The following is a 22,173-nucleotide window of genomic DNA, read 5'->3' on the forward strand; positions in this document are numbered from 1 at the left end:
CTCTCACTCTCTTGGACTTATTAATTTGTGACCTTCCACCTGGATTCTTTGTTTATTCCCTTAGCCCAGAATTTATCCTCACCTTGATAGATGGGGTGGCCAAGATTGATTCATTTTGTGCTATCTCCGGATTTTGACCCTTCATCTACCTGTTCTAACTCTGGTTAAAGCTGCACTGCCCCTAACTTACCATTTAGCCTCTGAAATGAACAAGTGGCCCCTGAGTCAGATGCTGACAGCCCCAGGAATAAACAGCAGGTAAGGGAGAAAGTCTTGAGGGATCAGGAAGCAGCAGATTTGGGGTACCCATAAACCAAGTAATGCAGTCAAAAAGGGATACAGGCTAGGTGCCGTGGCTCACGCCTGTAATCCCAGCACTTTGGGAGGCCGAGGCGGGTGGATCACTTGAGGTCAGTAGTTCAAGACCAGCCTGGCCAACATGGTGAAACCGTGTCTCTACTAAAAATACAAAAATTAGCTGGGTATGGTGGCAGGCACCTGTAGTCCCAGCTACTCAGGAGGCTGAGGTGGGAGAGTTGCTTGAACCCAGGAGGTGAAGGTTGCAGTGAGGCAAGATCATGCCACTGCACTCCAGCCTGAGCGACAGAGCAAGACTGTCTCCAAAAAAAAAAAAAAAAGAGAGAGAGAGAGATGCAGCTTCAGAAGCAGACAGCAAACAGCTCTCTAGCTAGAATTTCTCCCGCTTTTGTCAGGTTCAACCAGCTTCTTTAACAGCCCCATAGCCATGACTGCCTGGGGCAGAGCAATTATCCATTTGAAGGAATGATTTCTCCACTTCTCCAGGAAAACAGCCTTCACATAAAGAAATGGGTCAGCTGGAGCAAGCCCATTTGCTAAAATTTAGCTGTGACAAATGTATAAAATTACCAGAACTTTTTTTTTTGGAGACAAGAGTCTTGCTCTGTTGCCCAGGCTGGAGTGCAATGGTGCCATCTCAGCTCACCACAAACTCCGCCTCCCGGGTTCAAGCAATTCTCCTGCCCCAGCCTCCCAAGGAGCTGGGATTACAGGCACCCGCCACCACGCCCGGCTAATTTTTGTATTTTTAGTAGAGACCGGGTTTCGCCAAGTTGAGTAGGCTGGTCTTGAACTCCTGACCTCAGATGATCCACCCGCCTCAGCTTCCCGAAGTGCTGGGATGACAGGTGTGAGCCACCACGCCCGGCCTAAAATTACCAGAACTTTTAAAAAATGGCTTTTACCCAGTACAGCTATTTCTAATAAAAATAGATGAGGCTGGGCCAGGCGCGGGGATCACACGCAGAGGCGTGGGGATCATGCCTGTAATCCCAGTACTTTGGGAGGCTGAGGTGGGCGGATCCCTTGAGTCCAGGAGTTCAAGACCAGCCTGGCCAACATGGTGAAACACTGTCTCTACTAAAAATACAATAATTAGCCAGGCGTGGTGGTGGGCACCTGTAATCCCAGCTACTCGGGAGGCTGAGGCAGGAGAATTGCTTGAACCCGGGAGTTGGAGGTTGCAGTGAGCTGAGATGGGGGCACTGTACTCCAGCCTGGGTGACAGAGGGAGACTCCATCTCAAAAACAAAAAAAAAAGATGAGGAGGACATTACTACAAGTTATGTAATTTTCCAGTAGTCAGAAAGCTGGTAAGGTATTAAAGAGGGATTCATAGGCAGGTTTTTCTGGCTCCAAAGCTTCTGATTCTATCTGACTTTCTCCCTCAAATTATCAGCACGGAAGGAGGGAACAAGGCAGTGACAGTGTTTCCCTAGACAGCCCAGCCTTAGCCCAAGAAGCCACTTGCTCAGAGTATAAAAAGAAAGATGCGGGTTGATGAAAGATTCTTGCAGGGCAAGAAATAGTTCTCAGAACACACACTGGACGCTAAAATTGCCAGTAATATTAATAATTCCCCTGCCTGCCACCCCCACGTCCCCAAGAATGAGGCCTCTCCAAGTCTGTTACCCGATCCATAAAATGTGGGTAACAGTGGCCCCCTGGAGTGTGCCTATATTCGATGGTCGAAGCACATAATTGTCCTCCTGAAAAAAAAAAAAAAAAAAATTAAAAAAAAAACCCAAATCCTCACATTTCACTGCACCAAGAAACTAAGGCCGTGGCTCGCAGTCAGGCCAAGGATTGAGGGAGAGCCAAAGGCCCAACAGGAAACCAGATGGGAACAGCTCAATGCGGTGTCAGGGTGAACGCTTTGGGAACTGCCCTCCAGAGGCTTCCCTCCAGGAAGACGTTTGGCATGGGAGCTGAGGAAGGGGGTCCCGGGAGGAGATGCAACGGAGGGCCATTTCCTCCCTCACTCCATTTTTGCAACTGGACCCACAGCTCCCAGCGCGGGTGAGAGAGGGCGCAGGCACATCGGGCGGCAAGCAAGAAAGGGACGCTGGGGGCTCCAGCGTGTTATTTGCAAGTGAAGAAGTGGAGGGAAGGTATGGATACGCGGAAGGATGAGCAAAAAAGAAAAGAAAAGAAAAGAAAAAGAAAGGCTGAGCGCGGTGGCTCATGCCGGTAATCCCAGCACTTTGGAAGGGCGGATCACCTGAGGTCAGGAGGTTCGAGACCAGCCTGGCCAAGATGGTAATACTCCATCTCTACTAAAAATACAAAATTAGCCGGGGGTGGTGGCGCATGCCTGTAGTTCCAGCTACTCGGGAGGCTGAGGCAGGAGAATCGCTTGAACCCAGGAGGCAGAGGTTGCAGTGGGCTGAGATGGTGCCACTGCAGGCCAGCCTGGCGACAGAGCGAGACTCTGTTTCAAAACCAAAAAACAAGACTTTTTGCAAATTATCCATTGTCAAAACTCCGCCAAATACATCTCCCAGCCCGCCAGGGAGCAGCCAGCAGAGGCCGCAAGCTCAGCCAAGCAAGCCGGGATGTCCAAGGCGGGAACGTGGCTTCGCGCGCAACTCTCTGAGACGCGGGCCGGCTCACGTGTCCGGGCCGCACCACGAAAACAACAGCCACAGGGGAGAACAACCTCTTGTTTTCCTCATACAGCCGAGCTTTGCTGCAAACGATCCCTTTCCTTTTGTTTCCACATTGCATTATTCAGAAGTGGTTATGCGGCGCCAAAAACGCGCTTTCTGCCCACAGGTTTCAGCCTTCCCCACCCTCATCTTCCCCGCGCTCCCCTCCCGTCGTTGTAGCTTCCTGCTCGCCTCTCTCATCTCAGCCAACCCTGCTGAGCTTTCGCGTGGGCGTCACGAGTTTCTAGGCAGATCAGGAAAATCCGGTCTCCGGCCGCACCCTCGCGCACCCCCGCCTGGCGGTGTAGAACAAACGGTCTGAGCGCTTGGCGGGCGCCTGAGAGCGGAGCGGGCGAGGCCGAGGAGCGGAGGCTGAAGCCGTGGGGAGCGGCCCGGCGAGGGCGAGGGGCGTGCGAGTGGGCGGCCGCGGCTCGGTGAGGATTTCGGTCATGTTTTCCTTGGCCGTCGCCGGAAGCCCGGAGAAGCCGGGTGGAACTGCGTTTTGAACGCGTTCTCACGTGTGTTAGGGATCGTCCTCCTGGAAGAGCCTTGATGGCCACGCGGTGTCCTCGCCCCTCTCTCCGCTGGACCCGAGGCCCCTTGCCAGCAAGAGCTGGCCTGGTGCCCGGTATCCACGTGGGGGGCAGCGGCCCTCATTCAAGGATTGGTACCCATCTATCTAGTGCGTTGGTTCGTGCATTCACTTGTTCCTTCGTGGTCGTTGAACGCCTGTAACGTTCCAGGTGCTTGGGATCCATGAGTGAATAAAACCAAGGGCCCTGCCTTCCTGGGACTTACAGTCCAGGGGAGACAGAGCCGCTGATTTCAGGTCTCATCAGTAAGTGACAGGGTGTTAGAGGGCGATCGTGCTGCGGAAGGGAAAGCGGTAGGCATGCGGGGGGTGCTGCAGTGAGGGGCGTGGGCAGGGAGGGCTGGGAAGCCCGTGGTCAGCGCAGGCCACATTACAAAGAGACTGAACTGGATAGAGGAGTGTTTGGGGAGAAGGAAGATAATTCCAGGCTGATGGACGAGAGAGTGCAGAGGCCCAGTGTGACTTGTATTTATAAGGAACAGCGGCCGGTGTTCCTTACAGGCATGGTGGTTCACGCCTGCAATCCCAGCATTTTGGGAGGCCAAGGTGGGCGGATCACTTGAGGTCAGGGGTTCGAGACCAGCCTGGCCAACACGGTGAATGAAACCCTATCTCTACCAAAACTACAAAAATTAGCCAGGCGAGGTGGTGCGTGCCTGTAATTCCAGCTACTTGGGAGGCTGAGGCAGGAGAATCGCTTGAATCCGGGAGGCGGAGGTTGCAGTGAGCGGAGATGGGGCCATTGCACTCCAGTCTGGGCAACAAGAGCAAACTCCGTCTCAAAAAAAAAAAAAAAAAAAAAAAAAAGGAAAGAAAGAAAAGATAGAAAACAGCAAGAAACCCTTGAATATGAAAATATGAATGGAAGGCAAGAAAGAAGGAGGGAGGGAAGGAAGGAAGGCAGGGAGGGAAGGGAGAGGGAGAGAGGGAGGGAGGAAGGAAGGAAGGAAGGGAGGAGGGAGGGAGGGAGGAAGGAAGGGCAGCAAGAAACCACTGACTATGAACGGAAGGCGAGAATCCCAGACTTGGACGCGAAGTTTAGTTCACACGCGCGGCCAAAGCAATCCAACAGCATGCGTCCCCACCCTCCTCTCACTGCCTACCCCTCTCCTGCAAAAGACCTCCCAGTGACTGGAGTGCAGGCCAAGACTTTCAGACAGTTTAAACCATTTTTTTTTTTTTTTTGAGACAGAGTTTCGCTCTGGAATGCAGTGGCGCAGTCTTGGCTCACTGCAACCTCTGCCTCCCAGGTTCAAGCAATTATCCTGCCTCAGCCTCCTGAGTAGCTGGAATTACAGGCGCCCACCACCACGTCCAGCTAATTTTTGTATTTTTAGTAGAGACAGTGTTTCACCATGTTGGCCAGGCTGGTCTTGAATTCCTGACCTCAGGTAATCTGCCTGCCTCGGCCTCCCAAAGTCCTGGGATTACAGGCATGAGCCACCGCTCCCAGCCTCAGTTTAAATTTCTAATTTGGGATATAATCCACAGAATAAGCAAAAGGAATTCCAAAATAAATTAAAAATAATTTCTCCTTGGGGTTACTGCTTTCTTTCTCCTTAGCAAGATAAATACAAAATTTTGTGTTTCAGAACCTGATCATAATGTGCTATGTGAAAACAAGGATGAAAGATTGGAGCTATGGGGATAGTGGGGTGAGGGCAGGGCATGAAACAACAAAGAACAAAGTATGTGTCTGTATATGGGTATGAAAACAAAAACAACTCACCCAGGACTGTTTTTTCTTAAGACTCTTTACGGGCATAGAGATAATACTAGTAGCAACTACAAAGAAAAACCGATTAGCTTGGCTTATAGTAATGAGCAATGGGAATTTTTTTTTTCGTTTTTTTGCTAAGACTGTAAAAACAGAACATAGTCTATGAGATAAACTGACAGCAGTGCAGCCGGGCATGGTGGCTCACGCCTGTAATCCCAGCACTTTGGGAGGCCGAGGTGGGTGGATCATGAGGTCAGGAGATCGAGACAATCCTGGCTAACACAGGGAAACCTCATCTCTCTAAAAATACAAACAAAATTAGCTGGGCGGGGTGGCACATGCCTGTAGTCCCAGCTCCTCAGGAGGCTGAGGCAGAATCGCTTGAACCAGGGAGGTGGAGGTTGCAGTGAGCAGAGATTGCACCACTGCACTCCAGCCTGGGCGACAGAGCAAGACTCTGTCGCAAAAAAAAAAAAAAAAAAATTGACAGCAGTGCTAGGCTATGTAGCAGAAGGTAACATCAGGTCAGGTGCAGTGGCTCACACCTGTAATCCCAGCATTTTGGAATGCCTAGATGGGAGGATTGCTTGAACCCAGGAGTCTGAGGCTGCGGTGAGCTATGATCACACCACTGCACTCTAGCCTGGGTAACTGAGTGAGACCCCATCTCAGGAAAAAAAAAAAGAGGCCGGGCGCGGTGGCTTACGCCTGTAATCCCAGCACTTTGGGAGGCTGAGGCAGGCCGTTCACAAGGTCAGGAGATCAAGACCATCCTGGCGAACATCGTGAAACCCCATTCTACTAAAAATACAAAAAATTAGCCGGGCGTGGTGGCGGGCACCTGTAGTCCCAGCTACTTGGGAGGCTGAGGCAGGAGAATGGCGTGAACCCGGGAGGCGGAGCTTGCAGTGAGCGGAGATTGCGCCATTGCACTCCAGCCTGGGCGACAGAGTGAGACTTCGTCTCAAAAAAAAAAAAAAAAAACCATCAACAACAACAAAAAAAGAAGGTAACATCAGCAAGCTACAGAGAAGAGTAAAACAGGAGTTCTTGGATTAATCTCTAAGAGGAATTGTTTTTGACACTGTGGCCCCATTAAAGCACAAATAATCTGGATTCATGTTATAGATTTAAACATCATAAGACCTACACATTGGAGAGTGTAACTGCTGGATTAGTTCTAACTGGTTCTACTCCGCTAATAATGGCGTATCAAGTTATTTTACAGGCACAGAGCCAAGAAGTTGCAAGTCATACAGTCAGAGCATGTGCAGAAAGGGAGACTTTAACCTCAAATAACCCGGGAACTAAAGTCTTGCCCCTCAACAGAACCAAAAGATTGGGACATGGCTGGAATATGAGCACAGGAACACTTTCAAAAGCAACGGGTCCAAGCCCAGGAACGTCCAGTGATAAGACCCTTTACCATATCTTACCATAAGTGGTACTGTTTGAAGTCCTTCGGACCAAAACCTGTCCTGCCAGCACTTCCACCTATGCCCGTGTCCTCCCTCACACTTAAAATTTGTTCCAGACTCCAGATTGAAGAGACATATTTGAGCCTGTCTTCTTGCTCAGCCACCTTGCAATAAACTTTTATCTCTACAAAAGTCTGGTGCTTCAGTGTTTGGCTTTACATTGCACGTGGACAGACCGACCTGGTTTGGTTCGGTAACAAAGAGGAGAGCTTGCTTTATTTATTTATTTATTTATTTATTTATTTATTTATTTATGACAAGGTCTTCCTCTGTTGCCCAGGCTGGGAGTACAGAGGTGTGGTCATGGCTCACTGCAGCCTCAAACTCTTTGGCTCAAGTGATCCTCCCACCTCAGCCTCCCAGGTAGCTAGCACTACAGGTGAGCATAACCACACCTGGCTAATTCTTTAATTTTTTTGTAGAGACAGGGGTCTTGCTATGTTGCCTAGGTTGCTCTCAAACCAGTGGGCTCAAGCAATTCTCCCACTTTGGTGTCCCAAAATGCTGGGATTATAGGCATGAGTCACTGCACCCAGCTTAATTTTTCTTATATAGCTTAAAAGCCAGTTCTAAATTACTTTCAGGCTGGGCATGGTGGCTTATGCCTGTAATCCCAGAACCTTGGGAGGCTTAGGTGTAAGGATCACTGGAGGCCAGTAGTTCAAGATTAGCCTGGGCAACATAGTGAGACCCCTGTCTCTACAAAAACATTTAATAAAAAAATTATCTGGGTGTGGTGGTGTGTGCTTGTAGTCCCTGCGACTCAAGAGACTGAGGTGGGAGGATTGCTTGAGCCCAGGAATTTGAGGCTGCAGCAAGCTGTGATCATACCACTGCACTTCAGCCTGGGCAACAAAGCAAGACCCTGTCTCAATATATAAATAAATAATTTCAAAAAAGGTTTTGAATAATTGTGTCATCCTGGAAAAAGATGATAGCCTTCCAAAGTGGTTATTTTGAAGGGTAACCTTCACTTGGGAGTATAAATTTTCATATGCCTGTTATCCCTGTATTAAAAAAAAAAAACTCTTTCAGACCAGCATAGAAGTGGAGTTAGACCTGTTCCAAACCCACTGTATGAAAATTAAATACAAAATTGGAGGGTAGTCCTTCATTTATGGAATACCCAGAATATCATAGGCTCTGTGCTAGGTGCTGGAGACACAAGATAAGTACACTAGAGCCTCTTACCCTCAAGGAATTTCTAGTATAGTGATGATTACATCACAGAAATAATTCACCAAAGTGAACTAATATATGCAACTTCAGAAATCTTGTTTGGCATAAAGTGAGGTAGAGATCATGTATAACAAGTAAGGGACTGTGAAGTGGGATAAGGCTAGTCAAGAAGCCTTTCTTAGAAGAAATTAGCTGGAATGAGTTTTTGTTTTGTTTTATTTTTTTGAGATGGAGTCTCACTCTGTCACCCAGGCTGGAGTGCAGTCGCACGATCTCGGCTCACTGCAACCTCCGCCTCCTGAGTTCAAGTGATTCTCCGGCCTCAGCCTCCCGAGTAGCTGGGATTATAGGCACCCACCACCACGCCCGACTAATTTTGTATTTTTTTAGTAGAGACGGGGTTTCGCCATGTTGGCCAGGCTGGTCTGAAACTCCTACCTCAGGTGATCCACCCGCCTCAGCCTCCCAAAGTGCTGGGATTACAAGTATGAGCCACTGTGCCCAGTCTAAACTCAGTTTTTCATGTTTCCATGCCAGCACCCTTCTATTGACTCAGTCTAATAGATGGAGGCAAACTAGTAAAAAGGTAGGTAGAATACAACTTATACAGGAATCTTGATAATATCGCCTCATCCTTTTTCATATTTTCCCCTATGTTTTTGCTATGCACATAAGCTAAACTGAAATAAATAGATATAAGACATTCTTTTAGTACACCTTCACTGCTGATGTTTTTGCTGTAATTTTTCTAGACTAGTGAGGTTTCAGAAAAAGGGACTGAGTTTTAATATCAAATAAGTAATTTTCCTTATATATATATTTTTGGTCACTTTCTCCAGCATTGCTGTCTTTTTCTCTCCAGCCTTTGGCCCTTCTCATCAGGATGAAAACGCTTCTGTTTGGTGTCTGGGCCCTGCTGGCCTTGATCCTTTGCCCAGGTGAGGCTATTTGGGAAAGCTTTTTAAACCAGTATGTGTCAGGACACAGGTAGCTGGTCAGTGAGGAAGGGGGTGGGGAGTCCTGAGTGGGGTGACACTTCAGTGTTCATTCATCTGGACCCGGGGGAAAGATTCCTGTCTCTTGGATCACTAGGACACAGAATCGTTAGGGTCTCTGGCTTGTATCTGGGATAACACTAGTTAATAGACTATCAGAGAGGACTCTCCCTAGGAAACATGCCTTCTCCGCTTGGTTCCCTTCTGCCCCAGGACTGCCCTGTGTTTCTCCTCTTGAGAATGTTTTTACTTCTTTGTTGCCACCGTTTGTGTCATGATGAACAATAATAGGCTCTTGGTAGGACAGGACCCATACATAGCTCAGGTACAAAAAGTGAGTTCTCCTGATGACAGGAAAGGAACAGGGGCCTTAGCAGGTAACATTGCTACAAGAGCTGTGTATTCCCAGAGGGGACTGGTATTGGGAGGTGAAGTAGATGGTAGATAATGGACTAGCTAAAGAGGACCTGTAGAGAAGCCTTCAGGACTTCCTGAAGTCTCTGTGCCCTTTACCTACATCAGGCATCTAAGATCCATCCGAGGCCAGGCCTGGTGGCTTGGCCAGGCACAGTGGCTCACGCCTATAATCCCAGCACTTTGGGAGGCTGAGGCAGGCGGATCACCCAAAGTCAGGAGTTCGAGACCAGCCTGACGAACATGGTGAAACCCCGTCTCTACTAAAATTAGCCGGGCGTGGTGGCACGCACCTGTAATCCCAGCTACTTGGGAGGCTGAGGCAGGAGAATCACTTGAACATGGGAGGCGGAGGTTGCAGTGAGCCGAGATCGTGCCATTGCACTCCAGCCTGGGCAAAAAGAGTGAAACTCTGTCTCAAAAATAAAATAAAATAAAGTAAAATAAAATAAAAATCCATCTGACATCTCCCACTGCATCAGAGAAGATTTCCAGAACAGACGAAATTTGTAAGCATCCAAAACATCCATTCCCTTAGCGCCAAATCAAAATGGAATGGTCTCACTCTGAGAAGAGGCATAAAGAAGAGGCATGGAAAATGAGTGACCCTGGGAGTTACCTGCAGGCCAATGGATCTGAGAATTTGGTGTGCATAAGGGTCCCCGGGAGGCTTGTTTTATTCCTTAGCATATTTTCAGGTCCCACCTTCACAGGTTTGAAACCATGCGCTCTGAGGTGGAGTTGGAGTCTGCAGTTTACAAGCATTTAGGATGATTCTGGCAAAGGGAATCCTTAGCCATAATTTGAGAGAGACACTGCTTTCAGGGATAAGTAATGAAGTTCGAATCCTGTGAGGGTCCACAGCAGCCTATTATGGGGAGCTTTCAAGAATTCTGAAAGTTTAGGAAGATATTGGTTTCCTGGGCATAATTTTTTTTAGCAACTCCATAATTTCCATGGTGATACTAATAGAGAATTCAAGTTCTCAAGAAAGATGATAGGTGGAGGGAATAGTGGTGAAATCAGAGCTAACTTGTTAACTACAGTTTTTTTTTGTTTGTTTGAGACGGAGTTTCACTCTTGTTGCCCAGGATGGAGTGCAATGGCACAATCTCAACTCACTGCAACCTCTGCCTCCTGGGTTCAAGTGATTCTCTGCCTCAGCCTCCTGAGTAGCTGGGATTACAGGCACTCATCACCATGCCTGGCTAATTTTGTATTTTTAGTAGAGACGGGGTTTCTCCATATTGGTCAGGCTGGTCTCTAACTTCCGACCTCGGGTGATCTGCCCACCTTGGCCTCCCAAAGTGGGGAGGATTACAGGTGTGAACCACCCCACCCGGCCAATTACAGGTCTTTTGTCCTGTCTGGTCGTCTGAACCTTTTTTTTCAGGGCAGGTTTCCTGTTCTCTAACCTGGAACTAGATAGAATAGGTTCTTATTTATTTGGGTCTCGTGGTCCTCACCAGAGTCATTGGCATATGTGGTTCATTTTTTTTTTTTTTTTTGAGATGGAGTCCTGCTCTGTTGCCAGGCTGGAGTGCAGTGGCACAATCCCGGCTCACTGCAACCTCTGCCTCCTGGGTTCAAGCGATTCTCCTGCCTCAGCCTCCCGAGTAGCTGGGATTACAGGCGTGCGCCACTACACCCAGCTTATTTTAGTACTTTTAATAGAGACGGGGTTTCATCATGTTGGCCAGGATGGTCTTGATCTCTTGACCTTGTGATCCGCCCGCCTCGGCCTCCCAAAGTGCTGGGATTACAGGCGTGAGCCACCGCGCCTGACCGATGTGGTTCATATTTCAGGGGTCCCGGAAGAGTTGTTTGAGGTTTCTATTTGGCCAAGTCAGGCCCTGGTGGAGTTTGGACAGTCCCTAGTGGTCAACTGCAGCACTACTTGCCCAGACCCAGGACCCAGTGGAATTGAGACCTTCTTAAAGAAAACTCAGGTGGGCAAAGGGCCTCAGTGGAAAGAGTTTCTTCTGGAGGATGTCACAGAGAATTCCATCCTGCAGTGCTTCTTCTCTTGTGCAGGGATTCAAAAGGACACAAGCCTTGGCATCACTGTGTATCGTGAGTAGGGCTGAGGGCTGGGGGCAGGGGGATGGAAAGGAGGAATGGGGAAACATGAACATGTCTTATTTAGGGAAGGATGGGACAAATGTTTCTAATTAGGGGAGATAATTAAGGCCCTTAATAAAGATTTCTGGCATACTGTAGGGATTCTAGATCCAATCACCTTTTTCATTTATTTTTTTTTTTTGAGATGGAATCTTGCTCTATTGCTCAGGCTAGAGTGCAGTGGTGTGATCTCAGCTAACTGCAGCCTCCACCTCCTGGGTTCAAGCAATTCTCCTGCCTCAGCCTCCCCAGTAGCTGGGACTACAGGCAGCCACCACCACGCCTGGCTAATTTTTGTATTTTTTTTAGTAGAGACAGGGGTTTCACCATGTTGGCCAGGCTGGTCTTGAACTCCTGACCTGAAGTGATCTATCTGCCTCAGCCTCCCAAAGTGCTGGGATTACAGGTGTGAGCCACCTCAAGTCCAGCAAGTAGAAGTGAGCCTGGCCCACTTCTACTTCCCTTTGATGTAGGCTTTCTTCTGAGTTTTAAATTAGGAGCAAACCATAGAGAGCATCCAGATTATCTGTGCTTGAAAATATCTTCAATACAGGAAACATATGCTAATAATGTTTATGTTTAAATTACCAAAAAGTATAAGATTAGCCTGGCCACAGTGGTTCATGCTTTAATCCCAGCACTTTGGGAGGCCAAGGCAGGAGGATCACTTGAGGCCAGGAGTTTCAGACCAGCTTGAGAAACACAGTGAGACCTCTGTTTCTACAAAAGAAGTTTTTAAAATTAGCCAGGCATAGTGGCGTGCACCTGTGGTCCCAGCTACTTGAGAGGCTAAGGTGGGAGGATCCCCAGAGCCTAGAAGTTCAAGCCTGCAGTGATCTATGATCACACCACTGCACTCCAGCCTGGGCAACAGAGTGGGATCCTGTCTCTTAAAAAAAAAAAGTATGAAATTAATGCTGAATTGTTTGCTACAAGCTCTTGGAATAAACAGAGATTGGAGAGAGAAGGGTCTTTGTGAGCTGGGGCAGCCTGAGAAGGCTCCATGGTAGAGGAGGCTCCTGCACTGCCCTCCCCCAGGATAGTTAGGGTTTGAATTGAAGGGGACAGGTGAGGAAGGCCTTTCAGGTGGGCAAATAACATGGACAAAGATATGGCACGAAAGCAAATGTGGTCTCTGTGGGGTCAGAACTTGGTTAGCTATAGTTTGGTTTGTTTGTTTGTTTGTTTGTTTGTTTGTTTGTTTTGAGATGGAGTCTTGCTCTGTTGCCTAGGCTGGAGTGCAGTAGCACAATCTTGGCTCACTGCAACCTCTGCCTCCCGGGTTCAAGCAATTCTCTGCCTCAGCCTCCCGAGCAGCTGGGATTACAGGCGCCTGCCACCACACCTGGCTAATTTTTGTATTTTTAGTAGAGACTGGGTTTCACCATCTTGGCCTGGCTGGTCTGGAATTCCTGACCTCAAGTGATCCGCTTGCCTTGGCCTCCGAAAGTACTGGGATTACAGGCGTGAGCCACTGCACCTGGCCTGCTACAGTATAGATTTTGTGTGATGCTAAGGAGCCCCCGGAAGCTGCTCTTGCCTCTGAAGCCCCTCTGGTAAGAGATCAATGCTTTCCAGAATGGCAGCAACAGTCAAAGCAAGGGACTCTCCCTCAGCAGTCACTCTTCTTTGCTATGGCCATAGCCACTTTTGATGCGAAGAAGAAGAGCCAGAATACTAACTCACCCCATCTAGGGCAGGGATGGCAGAAAGCTGATATTGCTGATCAGATGGTTTAAGGGTGGCAGTCACCTTCTGTGATTTGTATCACCTCATCTTTCTGTCCTATGCTGTTTCTTTCTGGAGAGGTGGGTGGCATGCTCATCAAGTCCTGCCTTTTTGTCTTAAAGAGCCACCAGAGCAAGTGATCCTGGAGCTGCAGCCTGCCTGGGTGGCCGTGGACGAAGCCTTCACAGTGAAGTGTCATGTACCCAGTGTAGCACCCTTGGAGAGTCTCACCCTTGCCCTTCTCCAGGGTAACCAAGAACTGCATAGAAAGAACTTTACGAGCTTGGTTGTGGCCTCCCAAAGAGCTGAGGTCATCATCAGTGTCAGAGCCCAAAAGGAGAATGACAGATGCAATTCTTCCTGCCATGCAGAACTGGACTTGAGTTTGCAAGGTGGGAGGCTCTTTCAAGGCAGCTCACCCATCAGAATAGTCCGGATCTTTGGTGAGTCAGAACTCAAGTGCAGGAGGAATCCTGGGGCTCATCTTGCCTTGGCCTTTGGGACTAAGTTCTCACGGGGTTTAGGGTGAGGATGTGAGAGTAACTGAGCTCCACCTTTGCTTGAGCTTTAAACTCACCCTGCGGAAGAGAGACATTTTAGCCCCACTCCCTTCCTACCTTGAAGGGTCCTGCATGACGTGTGATTTATCATGGTTTTTCTCCTTTCTCTTCTTGTCCTCATTTTTTTGGCAGAATTCTCTCAGAGTCCTCACATCTGGGTCTCTTCCCTTTTGGAGGCTGGGATGGCGGAGACTGTGAGCTGCGAGGTGGCTAGGTTGTTTCCAGCCAAAGAAGTTATGTTCCACATGTTCCTGGAAGACCAAGAGCTGAGCTCCTTCCTTTCCTGGGAGGGGGACACAGCATGGGCCAATACTACCATTCGGACCATGGAGGCTGGTGATCAGGAACTGTCTTGCTTTGCATCTCTGGGTCCAATGGAACAGAAGACAAGAAAGCTAGTGCATAGCTACAGTAAGTGACCTGGCTCTTCCTTTTTCATACGGGTTCTCTGCTGCTGAAAACACAGAGTAACGGGTTGGTGATTCGGCTGTAGACATCCCTGCTGCCCTTTGCTGGGTATGCCCTCAAGTGAACATGAGTCTTCATCTTTCTCTGGTAAATGCAGGCAGATTGGGGACATGGGCTACAGTAGTTCTTTCCAGCCTTCATCCCCAGTTTCCTTAGGCTATCCTGCTTACAGAGTGATTGTGGATGCCCTGAACTACTTCTTAGGAACACTTATTTGAGGTGAGGAGGAAAGCTGTAAGATGAAAAGACATCTTGCAGTCCTTGCAGCGAAGCATAGCTAAATGTGTGCATGCATAAGAGAAGCTCTTGAATCCCCAAACCATCTCATTCTTTGCTTCAGCTTTTACAGAAGAAGCAATGGTATCCAAAATCTTTCCCCTGTTGTCTGCCTTCCCAAGGGCTTTTACCAGCAGCAAGAGTGCAGAAGTGTCTGCTAGTTTTGAGAAATGTGCCTGGTTCTCCTTTTCCTTTCCTTACAGGCTTCCCTCCACCAATCCTGGAGCTAAAAGAATCATACCCATTGGCAGGGACCGACATTAATGTGACCTGCTCAGGGCATGTATTAACATCACCCAGCCCTACTCTTCGGCTTCAGGGAGCCCCAGACCTCCCTGCCCCTGGGGAGCCTGCCTGGCTTCTACTTACTGCCAGGGAGGAAGATGATGGCTGAAATTTCTCCTGCGAGGCCTCTTTGGTGGTGCAGGGTCAGCGGTTGATGAAAACCACTGTGATCCAGCTCCATATCCTATGTGAGTGGAGGCCTGATCTTTCTTGTCAAAATAAGGATTATTATTTTCCCATTTCTAGAGAGTTTCTTGGCCAGCAGTGCTTCATTATTACAGTTGCCACATTTTTCTCATTAAAAAAAAAAAATCAAAGGAGAAAATAAAAGGAAAGCTTTCCAAGCTTACCTTACTCCCGGGAAAGCAAGTGGGGAACCAGATGAGGGGAAATTGGGAACATAAAGGAAAGGAGTTAAAGTGATCAGGCAACATTAATTAAGGGTCGATGGCCGAGGAGAACAAAGGAAGTGATAATGGGAGTTTATGCTGAAAAGGGAAATTTCCAAAAATTCCATATACAAATTTCTATTTTGAAGAGTAGAGAAAATAGGCCAGGTGCGGTGGCTCACGCCTGTAATCCCAGCACTTTGGGAGGCTGAGGCGGGTGGATGGCTAGCGGTCAGGAGTTCAAGAGCAGCCTGATCAACATGATGAAACCCTATCTCTACTAAAAATACAAATATTAGCCAGGCATGATCGTGGGTGCCTGTAATTCCAGCTACTCAGGAGGCTGAGGCAGGAGAATTACTTGAAACCTGGGAGGCGGAGGTGGCAGTGAGCTGAGATCACGCCACTGCATTCTAGCCTGGATGACAAAGCGAGACTTCGTCTCAAAAAAAAAAAAAAAAGAAAAGAAAAAATCCTCATCTCTGAGTTCACCACTACCTAGTTCCTTACCCACTGAGAAGCAAAGATGGGAAGCAGGGGCCCCAGGGCCACCATGGACAGAGCAGGGTTATCATGTAGTCTGAATCCGTAAAAACACCCTAGGTTTTGGCGGGGTCTGGTGACTCACGCCTGTAATCCCAACACTTTGGAAGGTCAAGGCGGGCGGATCATGAGGTCAAGAGATCGAGACCATCCTGGCCAACATGGTGAAACACCATCTCTACTACAGATACAAAAATTAGCTGGGCATGAGGGCACGTGCCTGTAGTCCCAGCTACTCTGGAAACTGAGGCAGGAGAATCGCTTGAACCTGGGAGGTGGAGGTTACAGTGAGCTGAGATCGCGCCACTGTACATACTCCAGCTTGGCGACAGAGCAAGACTCCGTCTCAAAACAAACAAACGAACAAAAAAAACACCCTAGGTTTCATCTGGGACTCCCTACCGATAGAGAAGGTGGGAAAGAAGAGTTGGCTCAAAGCAGGGAGCTGCTAGTGCTCCCTTGGGAAGGAAAGCTGTTGGGTGGAGGGGACAGCATTTGGGTGAGGGGAGGAGAGGGAGCAGGGGGTGAAGGTAGGGAGGGAGGTGGTGCACTGAACTCAGCTCTTTGGGAAACTGTTTTTGCAGACAAGCCACGGTTAGAGGAATCCAGTTGCCCTGGCAAACAGACCTGGCTGGAAGGGATGGAACACACGCTCGCCTGCATCCCAAAGGGAAACCCAGCTCCAGCCTTGGTGTGTACCTGGAATGGAGTGGTCTTTGACCTTGAAGTGCCACAGAAGGCAACCCAGAACCACACTGGAACCTACTGCTGCACAGCCACTAACCAGCTGGGCTCTGTCAGCAAAGACATTGCTGTCATTGTTCAAGGTAACCTTTGCTGCCCTGCTGCCAGGCCCAGGATGGAAACCCCTCAGGGGTTTGGGATTCTTATCCAAGCATGAAAATAAGAAAGATTCAATTAGGTTGGGAAGAATGAGACTCAGAAGTGGGCCTGGTTGGCTGGGGTGGGTGATCCTTGTACTCTCAGACTTTCCTAACTCTATCTTCTGTGCTTGGGCAGGACTGGATGAAGGAATCAGCTCTACCCTCTTTGTCATTATTACTGTTACGTCTGGAGTGGGTGTCATCACCATAGCACTGTATTTGAGCTATCGGCCCTGCAAAGTGGACAGGAGGAAATTGCTCTATAGGCAGAAAGAGGAGGACAAAGAGGAGGAAAGCCAGTTTGCTGTTCAGGAAGAGAAAAGTGCAACTCATATAATTGACAGCTATTTGATTGAATGAGACTTCTGCTACTGTGGTTTCCCAGGGAGGGAAGAAGGGATAGAGGAGAAAGGAAGAAACACAATGGCAGGCTGCATTCCCCTTTGTGTACATCTGTCCTGTAAAACGGTGTTTCAGGCCCCCATACCCCATGTCCTGTGTGTCCAATATGTCCACAAGCTCACCTTTCTCTCTCTGTCTCTTTTTTTTTTTTTTTTTTTGAGATGGAGTCTCGCTGTTGTCGCCTAGGCTGGAGTGCAATGATGCGATCTCGGCTCACTGCAACTTCAGCTTCCTGGGGTTCAGGTGATTCTCCTGCCTCAGCCTCCCCAGCAGCTGGGATTACAGGTGCATACCACCATGCCTGTCTAATTTTTGTATTTTTCGTAGAGATGGAGTTTCACCATGTTGACCAGGCTGGTCTCAAACTCCTGACCTCAAGTGATCCGCCCACCTTGGCCTCCCAAAATGCTGGGATTACAGGTGTGAGCCTCTGCACCCAGCCACCTTTCTCTTTAGAGCTCACTCTAGTCATTAGGAATCTCAGTCTCAATGTTTGATTTGTAAGAAGGCCTCTTGCTCCTTGCCATGTGCTTCATCAGTCCACTCTTAGATACAAAAAAAAGATCCTGCTGTTTCTTTATGGTTCCCACTGCCCTTTTCTCTTAAACATCATACTAAAGTCAGGCACATCTTAGAAATGCAACTCATATTTCATGGTTTTCTGATGACTAACCGGGAACTAAATTTGTAGTCCAGGGACAGGACTTTGAAGGGAGTAAGTATCAAATATGGGGCTAGGAATCAGAGCTCTGTTCCCATCTCCACTTTCCCTTGCTCCCCTGACCTGGGCTTCTGGAGGGCCAGCTCCCAGAGCTGAGCTTGTTGACATCATTAAGGATCAGTGGCAAGCTTCAACTCAGTAACCAACTGTTGTGCGTCTTGGGGGAGTATACAGATGGTAAGAAATTCCACTTTGGGCCAGACAAGCATCGTATCTAGCCCAGTGTTCTGTCTCTGAAGTAGAAGGTAGAGTTCTTCCATGAAATTGGCCTCATAGGTTAAGAGCTCCAAACATCTCTGAATTCCTTTTCATAGAGTGATCAACTGTGAGTTCGCATTTGTCAGTTTTTTTTTTTTACCCATGTGGGTGTCTAGGTTAGAGTTGCAATGTTTACTCTCCCTTTTCATCAATAAGGACATATTTTCTTCTGTCTGTAAGCAATTTCCTTGAAGCTTCAAGAAGAATCCTCTTGTGAAAATGTTCATATGATTTTATGATTCTGCTTCCTTCCCTGTCCTTGGGAAAGAGTATATTCACCCTCAGAGAAGGCGTGAGGAATCACAAAACCAGATCTTTTCTCCCAAATCAGTCAAGAAATGTTCACTGGAATGTTGCTATGGTAAAAATAAAAGTGGTTTTATGATGTCCAAATGCAGTTCCCTTCCCTTCTGTGTCATTGCTGAAACCTCTTATTTATTTATTTATTTATTTATTTATTTATTTATTTATTTATTTATTTTAAGGCAGAGTCTTGCTCTGTCGCCCAGGCTGGAGTGCCGTGGCACGATCTCAGCTCACTGCAAGCTCCGCCTCCTGGGTTCACACCATTCTCCTGCCTCAGCCTCCCAAGTAGCTGGGACTACAGGCACATGCCACCATGCCAGGCTAATTTTTTGTATTTTTAGCAGAGACAGGGTTTCACCGTGTTAGCCAGGATGGTCTCGATCTCCTGACTTGATTCGCCCACCTTGGCCTCCCAAAGTGGCTGGATTACAGGCGTGAGCCACTGTGCCTGGCTGCTGAAAGCTCTTATTATGTCAAATGGTTGCATTTTATAACTTTTTCTTTTTTTTTTTTTTAGATGGAGTCTCACTCTGTTGCCCAGGCTGGAGTGCAGTGGCGCGATTTCGGCTCACTTCAACCTCCACCTCCCAGTTTCAAGCAATTCTCTGCCTCAGCCTCCCGAGTAGCTGGGATTACAGGCACCCACCACCATGACCAGCTAATTTTTTGTATTTTTAGTAGAGACAGGGTTTCACCATCTTGACTAGGCTAGTCTTGAAGTCCTGACCTCGCGATCCACCCACCTTGGCCTTCTAAAGTGCTGGTATTACTGGCGTGAGCCACCGCTCTCGGCTGCATTTTATAACTTTAAGTACAATTTCTAAGAAAAAAATACTGTGTTGATAGCATAAACAACCAGCTCAGGGCAGGGGGTGCATTAGCTCAGGGCAGCAGCCTATTTGACCTGCTTTCAAAACTGAAATTCAGGTCGGGGGCAGTGGCTCACGCCTGTAATCCCAGCACTTTGGGAGGCTGAGGCAGGTGAATCACTTGAGCCCCGGAGTTTGCGAATAGCCTGGGCAACATGGCAAAACCCCATTTCTACAAAAAATACAAAACTAGGCCAGGTATACTGGCACGTGCCTGTACTCCCAGCTACTTGAGAGTCTGAGGTGGGAGGATCACTTGAGCGCAGGAGATGGAGGGTTGCAGCAAGTTGAGATCATGCACTGCACTTCAGCCTGGGCGACAGAGCCAGACCCTGTCTCAAAAACAAAACAAAGGAAACAAAAACAAAAACTAAAGTTCAGACTTCCAGATAGAGAGAGGTCCATAGCCTTCCAAATTGCAGATACTAGCTAGAAAAAACCATGGCATCAGACAGCAGAGGGAAAACGTTTTTCCATTCTTCCCAGACCTCCCTTAAGTCTGGTGTTATAGATTAAGTATAAAAATAACCCTTTGGAAGGCCAGGCACGGTGGCTCATGCCTGTAATCCCAGCACTTTCGGAGGCCACGGGGGGCGGATCACAAGGTTAGGAGATCGAGACCAGCCTGGCTAACACGGTGAAACCCCGTCTCTACTAAAAATACAAAAAAATTAGCTGGGCATGGTGGTGGACACCTGTAGTCCCAGCTACTCGGGAGGCTGAGTCAGGAGAATGGCGTGAACCCGGGAGGCAGAGCTTGCAGTGAGCCGAGATCGCGCTGCTGCACTTCAGCCTGGGGACAGAGCAAGAGTCCGTCTCCAAAAAAAGAAAAAAGAAAAAAGAAAAAAAATAATAAGCTTTTCGTTTCACCACATACAAGGCAGTGGGGATACAGTGGTGAACAAAACATTGTTACTGGCTTCCACAAATTTATTAGGAAAGCAAGACAAACAAGTAGGAGATTACATTTGTGCATGAACTCCTATGACTGGGAAAACAGATTGTTAAGAGAAAGCATAACTCGGATCAAGGAAGGCTTCCTGGAGGGACATGAAATATCTTGACTTTGTAAAATAGCATCATCCCGGAACATGACCTTTTCAACCTCAATGTTTCCACTAGGTGGAGCTACTGCTCTCTCATCATGTGAGTCTAATATAAATCATCCACCTTCCCTGAATTGAGCATTTGGGGAAGTAAGTTAAGAAGCAGGTTTAAGAGACAGGAGTATAGAGCTGCCCCATGCAGGGATCCACAGCCATTTTGGTGTCAGGATCAGCCGCATCAGGGCTGTAGTTATCTTGTATCTGCAAACCCTGCCTCATGGCCTCAGTGCCTTGAAGCACAGCGAATCCAAAAAGGAAGGGAAAAATGAACCAGGCATGCCGGTGTGCACCTGTAATCCCAGCTACTGGGGAGGCTGAGGCAGGAGAATCGCTTGAACCTGGGAGGCAGAGTTGCAGTGAGCCGAGATCGTGCCATTGCACTCCAGCCTGGGCAACAGAGTGACACCCCATCTTGAAGAAAACAAAAACAAAAGCAAACAAACAAAAAACAAGACAAAACCAAAAAAAGAGGGAAGAAGGGGGCCACTTGGACTTTCTAGTTCCAGCAGGGCGAGCCTGGAGGCTCAGCCGGCTGCTGCCTTTGCTTCTCACTGCCACAGGGTGTCAGTGTGGACAGATGGTCCCACACAGTACCCTCAAACCAAGCGGGTCTGCAGATCTGGGTTCCCACCTGCTGTGGATCTCTGAGGGAGGATGATCTGCTTCTTCGGGGCCTGGTCCAGCAGCGGGTGTCCTCTTGCTGGGGTTTCCAGGGTTCCAGTTCTTAGAGCTCAGTAGTTTGGATGAGCCGTCCCGCAAAGCTCTTCAGAGTAGGCTGGGCTATTTCCCTTGTAGACTTGGAACCTGTGTTCGCTTTCCTTCCCGAAGGATCCACACAACCAGTGGTCAGGCAGGCAGCCCCTTCTCATTGATTCTTTTTTTTTCTTTTCTTTTTTTTTTTTTTTGGAGACAGAGGCTCGCTCTGTCTCCCAGGCTGGAGTGCAGTGGCGCAATCTCGGCTCACTGCAACTTCTGCTTCCCGGCTTCAAGCAATTTTCCTGCCTCAACCTCTAGAGTAGCTGGGATTACAGGTGTCTGCCACCACACCCGGCTAATTTTTGTGTTATTAGTAGAGACAGGGTTTCATCATGTTGGCCAGGCTGGTCTCAAACTCCTGACCTCAGGTGATCTGCCCACCTTGGCCTCCCAATGTGCTAGGAGTACAGGCGTGAGTCACCACGCCTGGCTTCATTGATTCTTAAAGCAGGAAGGGTCTCATATCTCTTTTCCAGTATAATAGAGCTTCTAAGGGTAGCTGCCTCATTGTCTATAGGAGGAGGCCCCACCCCTAAATGATTTTGATCATATTCTTTCTGAACATTAAAGCAACCAGCTCACGCTTAAATTGCAGGTATCTTGATTATCTCCAGAGGAAGAGTGGCCTTTAATACTCCAAAATTTTATCCTCTTTCTTATTATTTTTGAGAGAGAATCTTGCTCAGCCACCCAGCTGGAGTGCAGTGGCATGATGGGCTCAGCGCAACTCTGCCTCCCGGGCTCAAGCGATTCTCGTGCCTCAGTAGCTGGGAATACAGGTGTGCACCACCACACCTGGCTAATTTTTGTATTTTTAGTAGAGACGGGGTGCCATCATTTTGGCCAGGCTTGTCTTGAACTCCTGATCTCCTCCCGCCTCGGCCTCCCAAAGTGCTGAGATTACTCGCTTGAGCCACTGTGCCTGGCAGTTTATCCTCTCAAGGATGGTCAGGGTGACATTCTGGCGTCTTTGTCTTTAGACCTGAGAAAGAGTAAGTTACATCTTTAGTGGGACTTCTTACCATAGGATTAATAATAGTATTTACCTTAGAAGATTATACTTAGAAAGAAATGACATAATACTTGCAATAAACTAGCATGTTGCTGGACACATGTGTTTACATTTGTTGGTTTTTATGATTACACTGATAATTCTG

The 22,173-nt window shown here is 48.2% G+C and overlaps 1 protein-coding gene across 3 annotated transcripts; it reads left to right on the top strand.

Annotated features, from left to right (window-relative positions):
* The first annotated feature begins 3,170 nt into the window (after positions 1-3,170).
* LOC100981715 (intercellular adhesion molecule 2) lies at positions 3,171-21,580 on the top strand. 3 transcript variants are annotated; one of them, XR_010110699.1, is made up of 7 exons: positions 3,172-3,400; positions 8,798-8,873; positions 11,151-11,417; positions 13,316-13,636; positions 13,886-14,164; positions 14,701-14,970; positions 16,299-16,422. XR_010110699.1 is itself a non-coding variant. In XM_063599322.1 (7 exons), exons 2-7 carry the CDS (start codon positions 8,819-8,821, stop codon positions 16,956-16,958), a joined length of 1,389 nt encoding a protein of 462 aa, XP_063455392.1. In that variant the 5' UTR covers positions 3,179-3,400; positions 8,798-8,818; the 3' UTR covers positions 16,959-21,580. The 3 variants fall into 3 exon arrangements, 2 of the variants coding, with proteins under 2 accessions (XP_054958113.1, XP_063455392.1); XM_063599322.1 differs by lacking the exon at positions 14,701-14,970 and adding an exon at positions 16,735-21,580 and having other exon boundaries at positions 3,179-3,400; positions 16,299-16,541; XM_055102138.2 differs by lacking the exon at positions 16,299-16,422 and having other exon boundaries at positions 3,171-3,400; positions 14,701-16,286.
* The last annotated feature ends 593 nt before the right edge of the window (positions 21,581-22,173 follow it).

Source organism: Pan paniscus, chromosome 19 (genome assembly GCF_029289425.2).
Source record: "Pan paniscus chromosome 19, NHGRI_mPanPan1-v2.0_pri, whole genome shotgun sequence".
Classification (NCBI taxonomy): domain Eukaryota; kingdom Metazoa; phylum Chordata; class Mammalia; order Primates; family Hominidae; genus Pan; species Pan paniscus.

What these genes read in the sequence shown, in the direction of transcription:
- LOC100981715 (XM_063599322.1), top strand. Translation starts at nt 8,819, where the DNA reads ATGAAAACGCTTCTGTTTGGTGTCTGGGCCCTGCTGGCCTTGATCCTT. An exon ending in CCTTGGCATCACTGTGTATC is followed by an intron (nt 11,418 to 13,315) that starts GTGAGTAGGGCT and finishes TTTGTCTTAAAG; the next exon opens with AGCCACCAGAGCAAGTGATC. An exon ending in CATTGCTGTCATTGTTCAAG is followed by an intron (nt 16,542 to 16,734) that starts GTAACCTTTGCT and finishes GTGCTTGGGCAG; the next exon opens with GACTGGATGAAGGAATCAGC.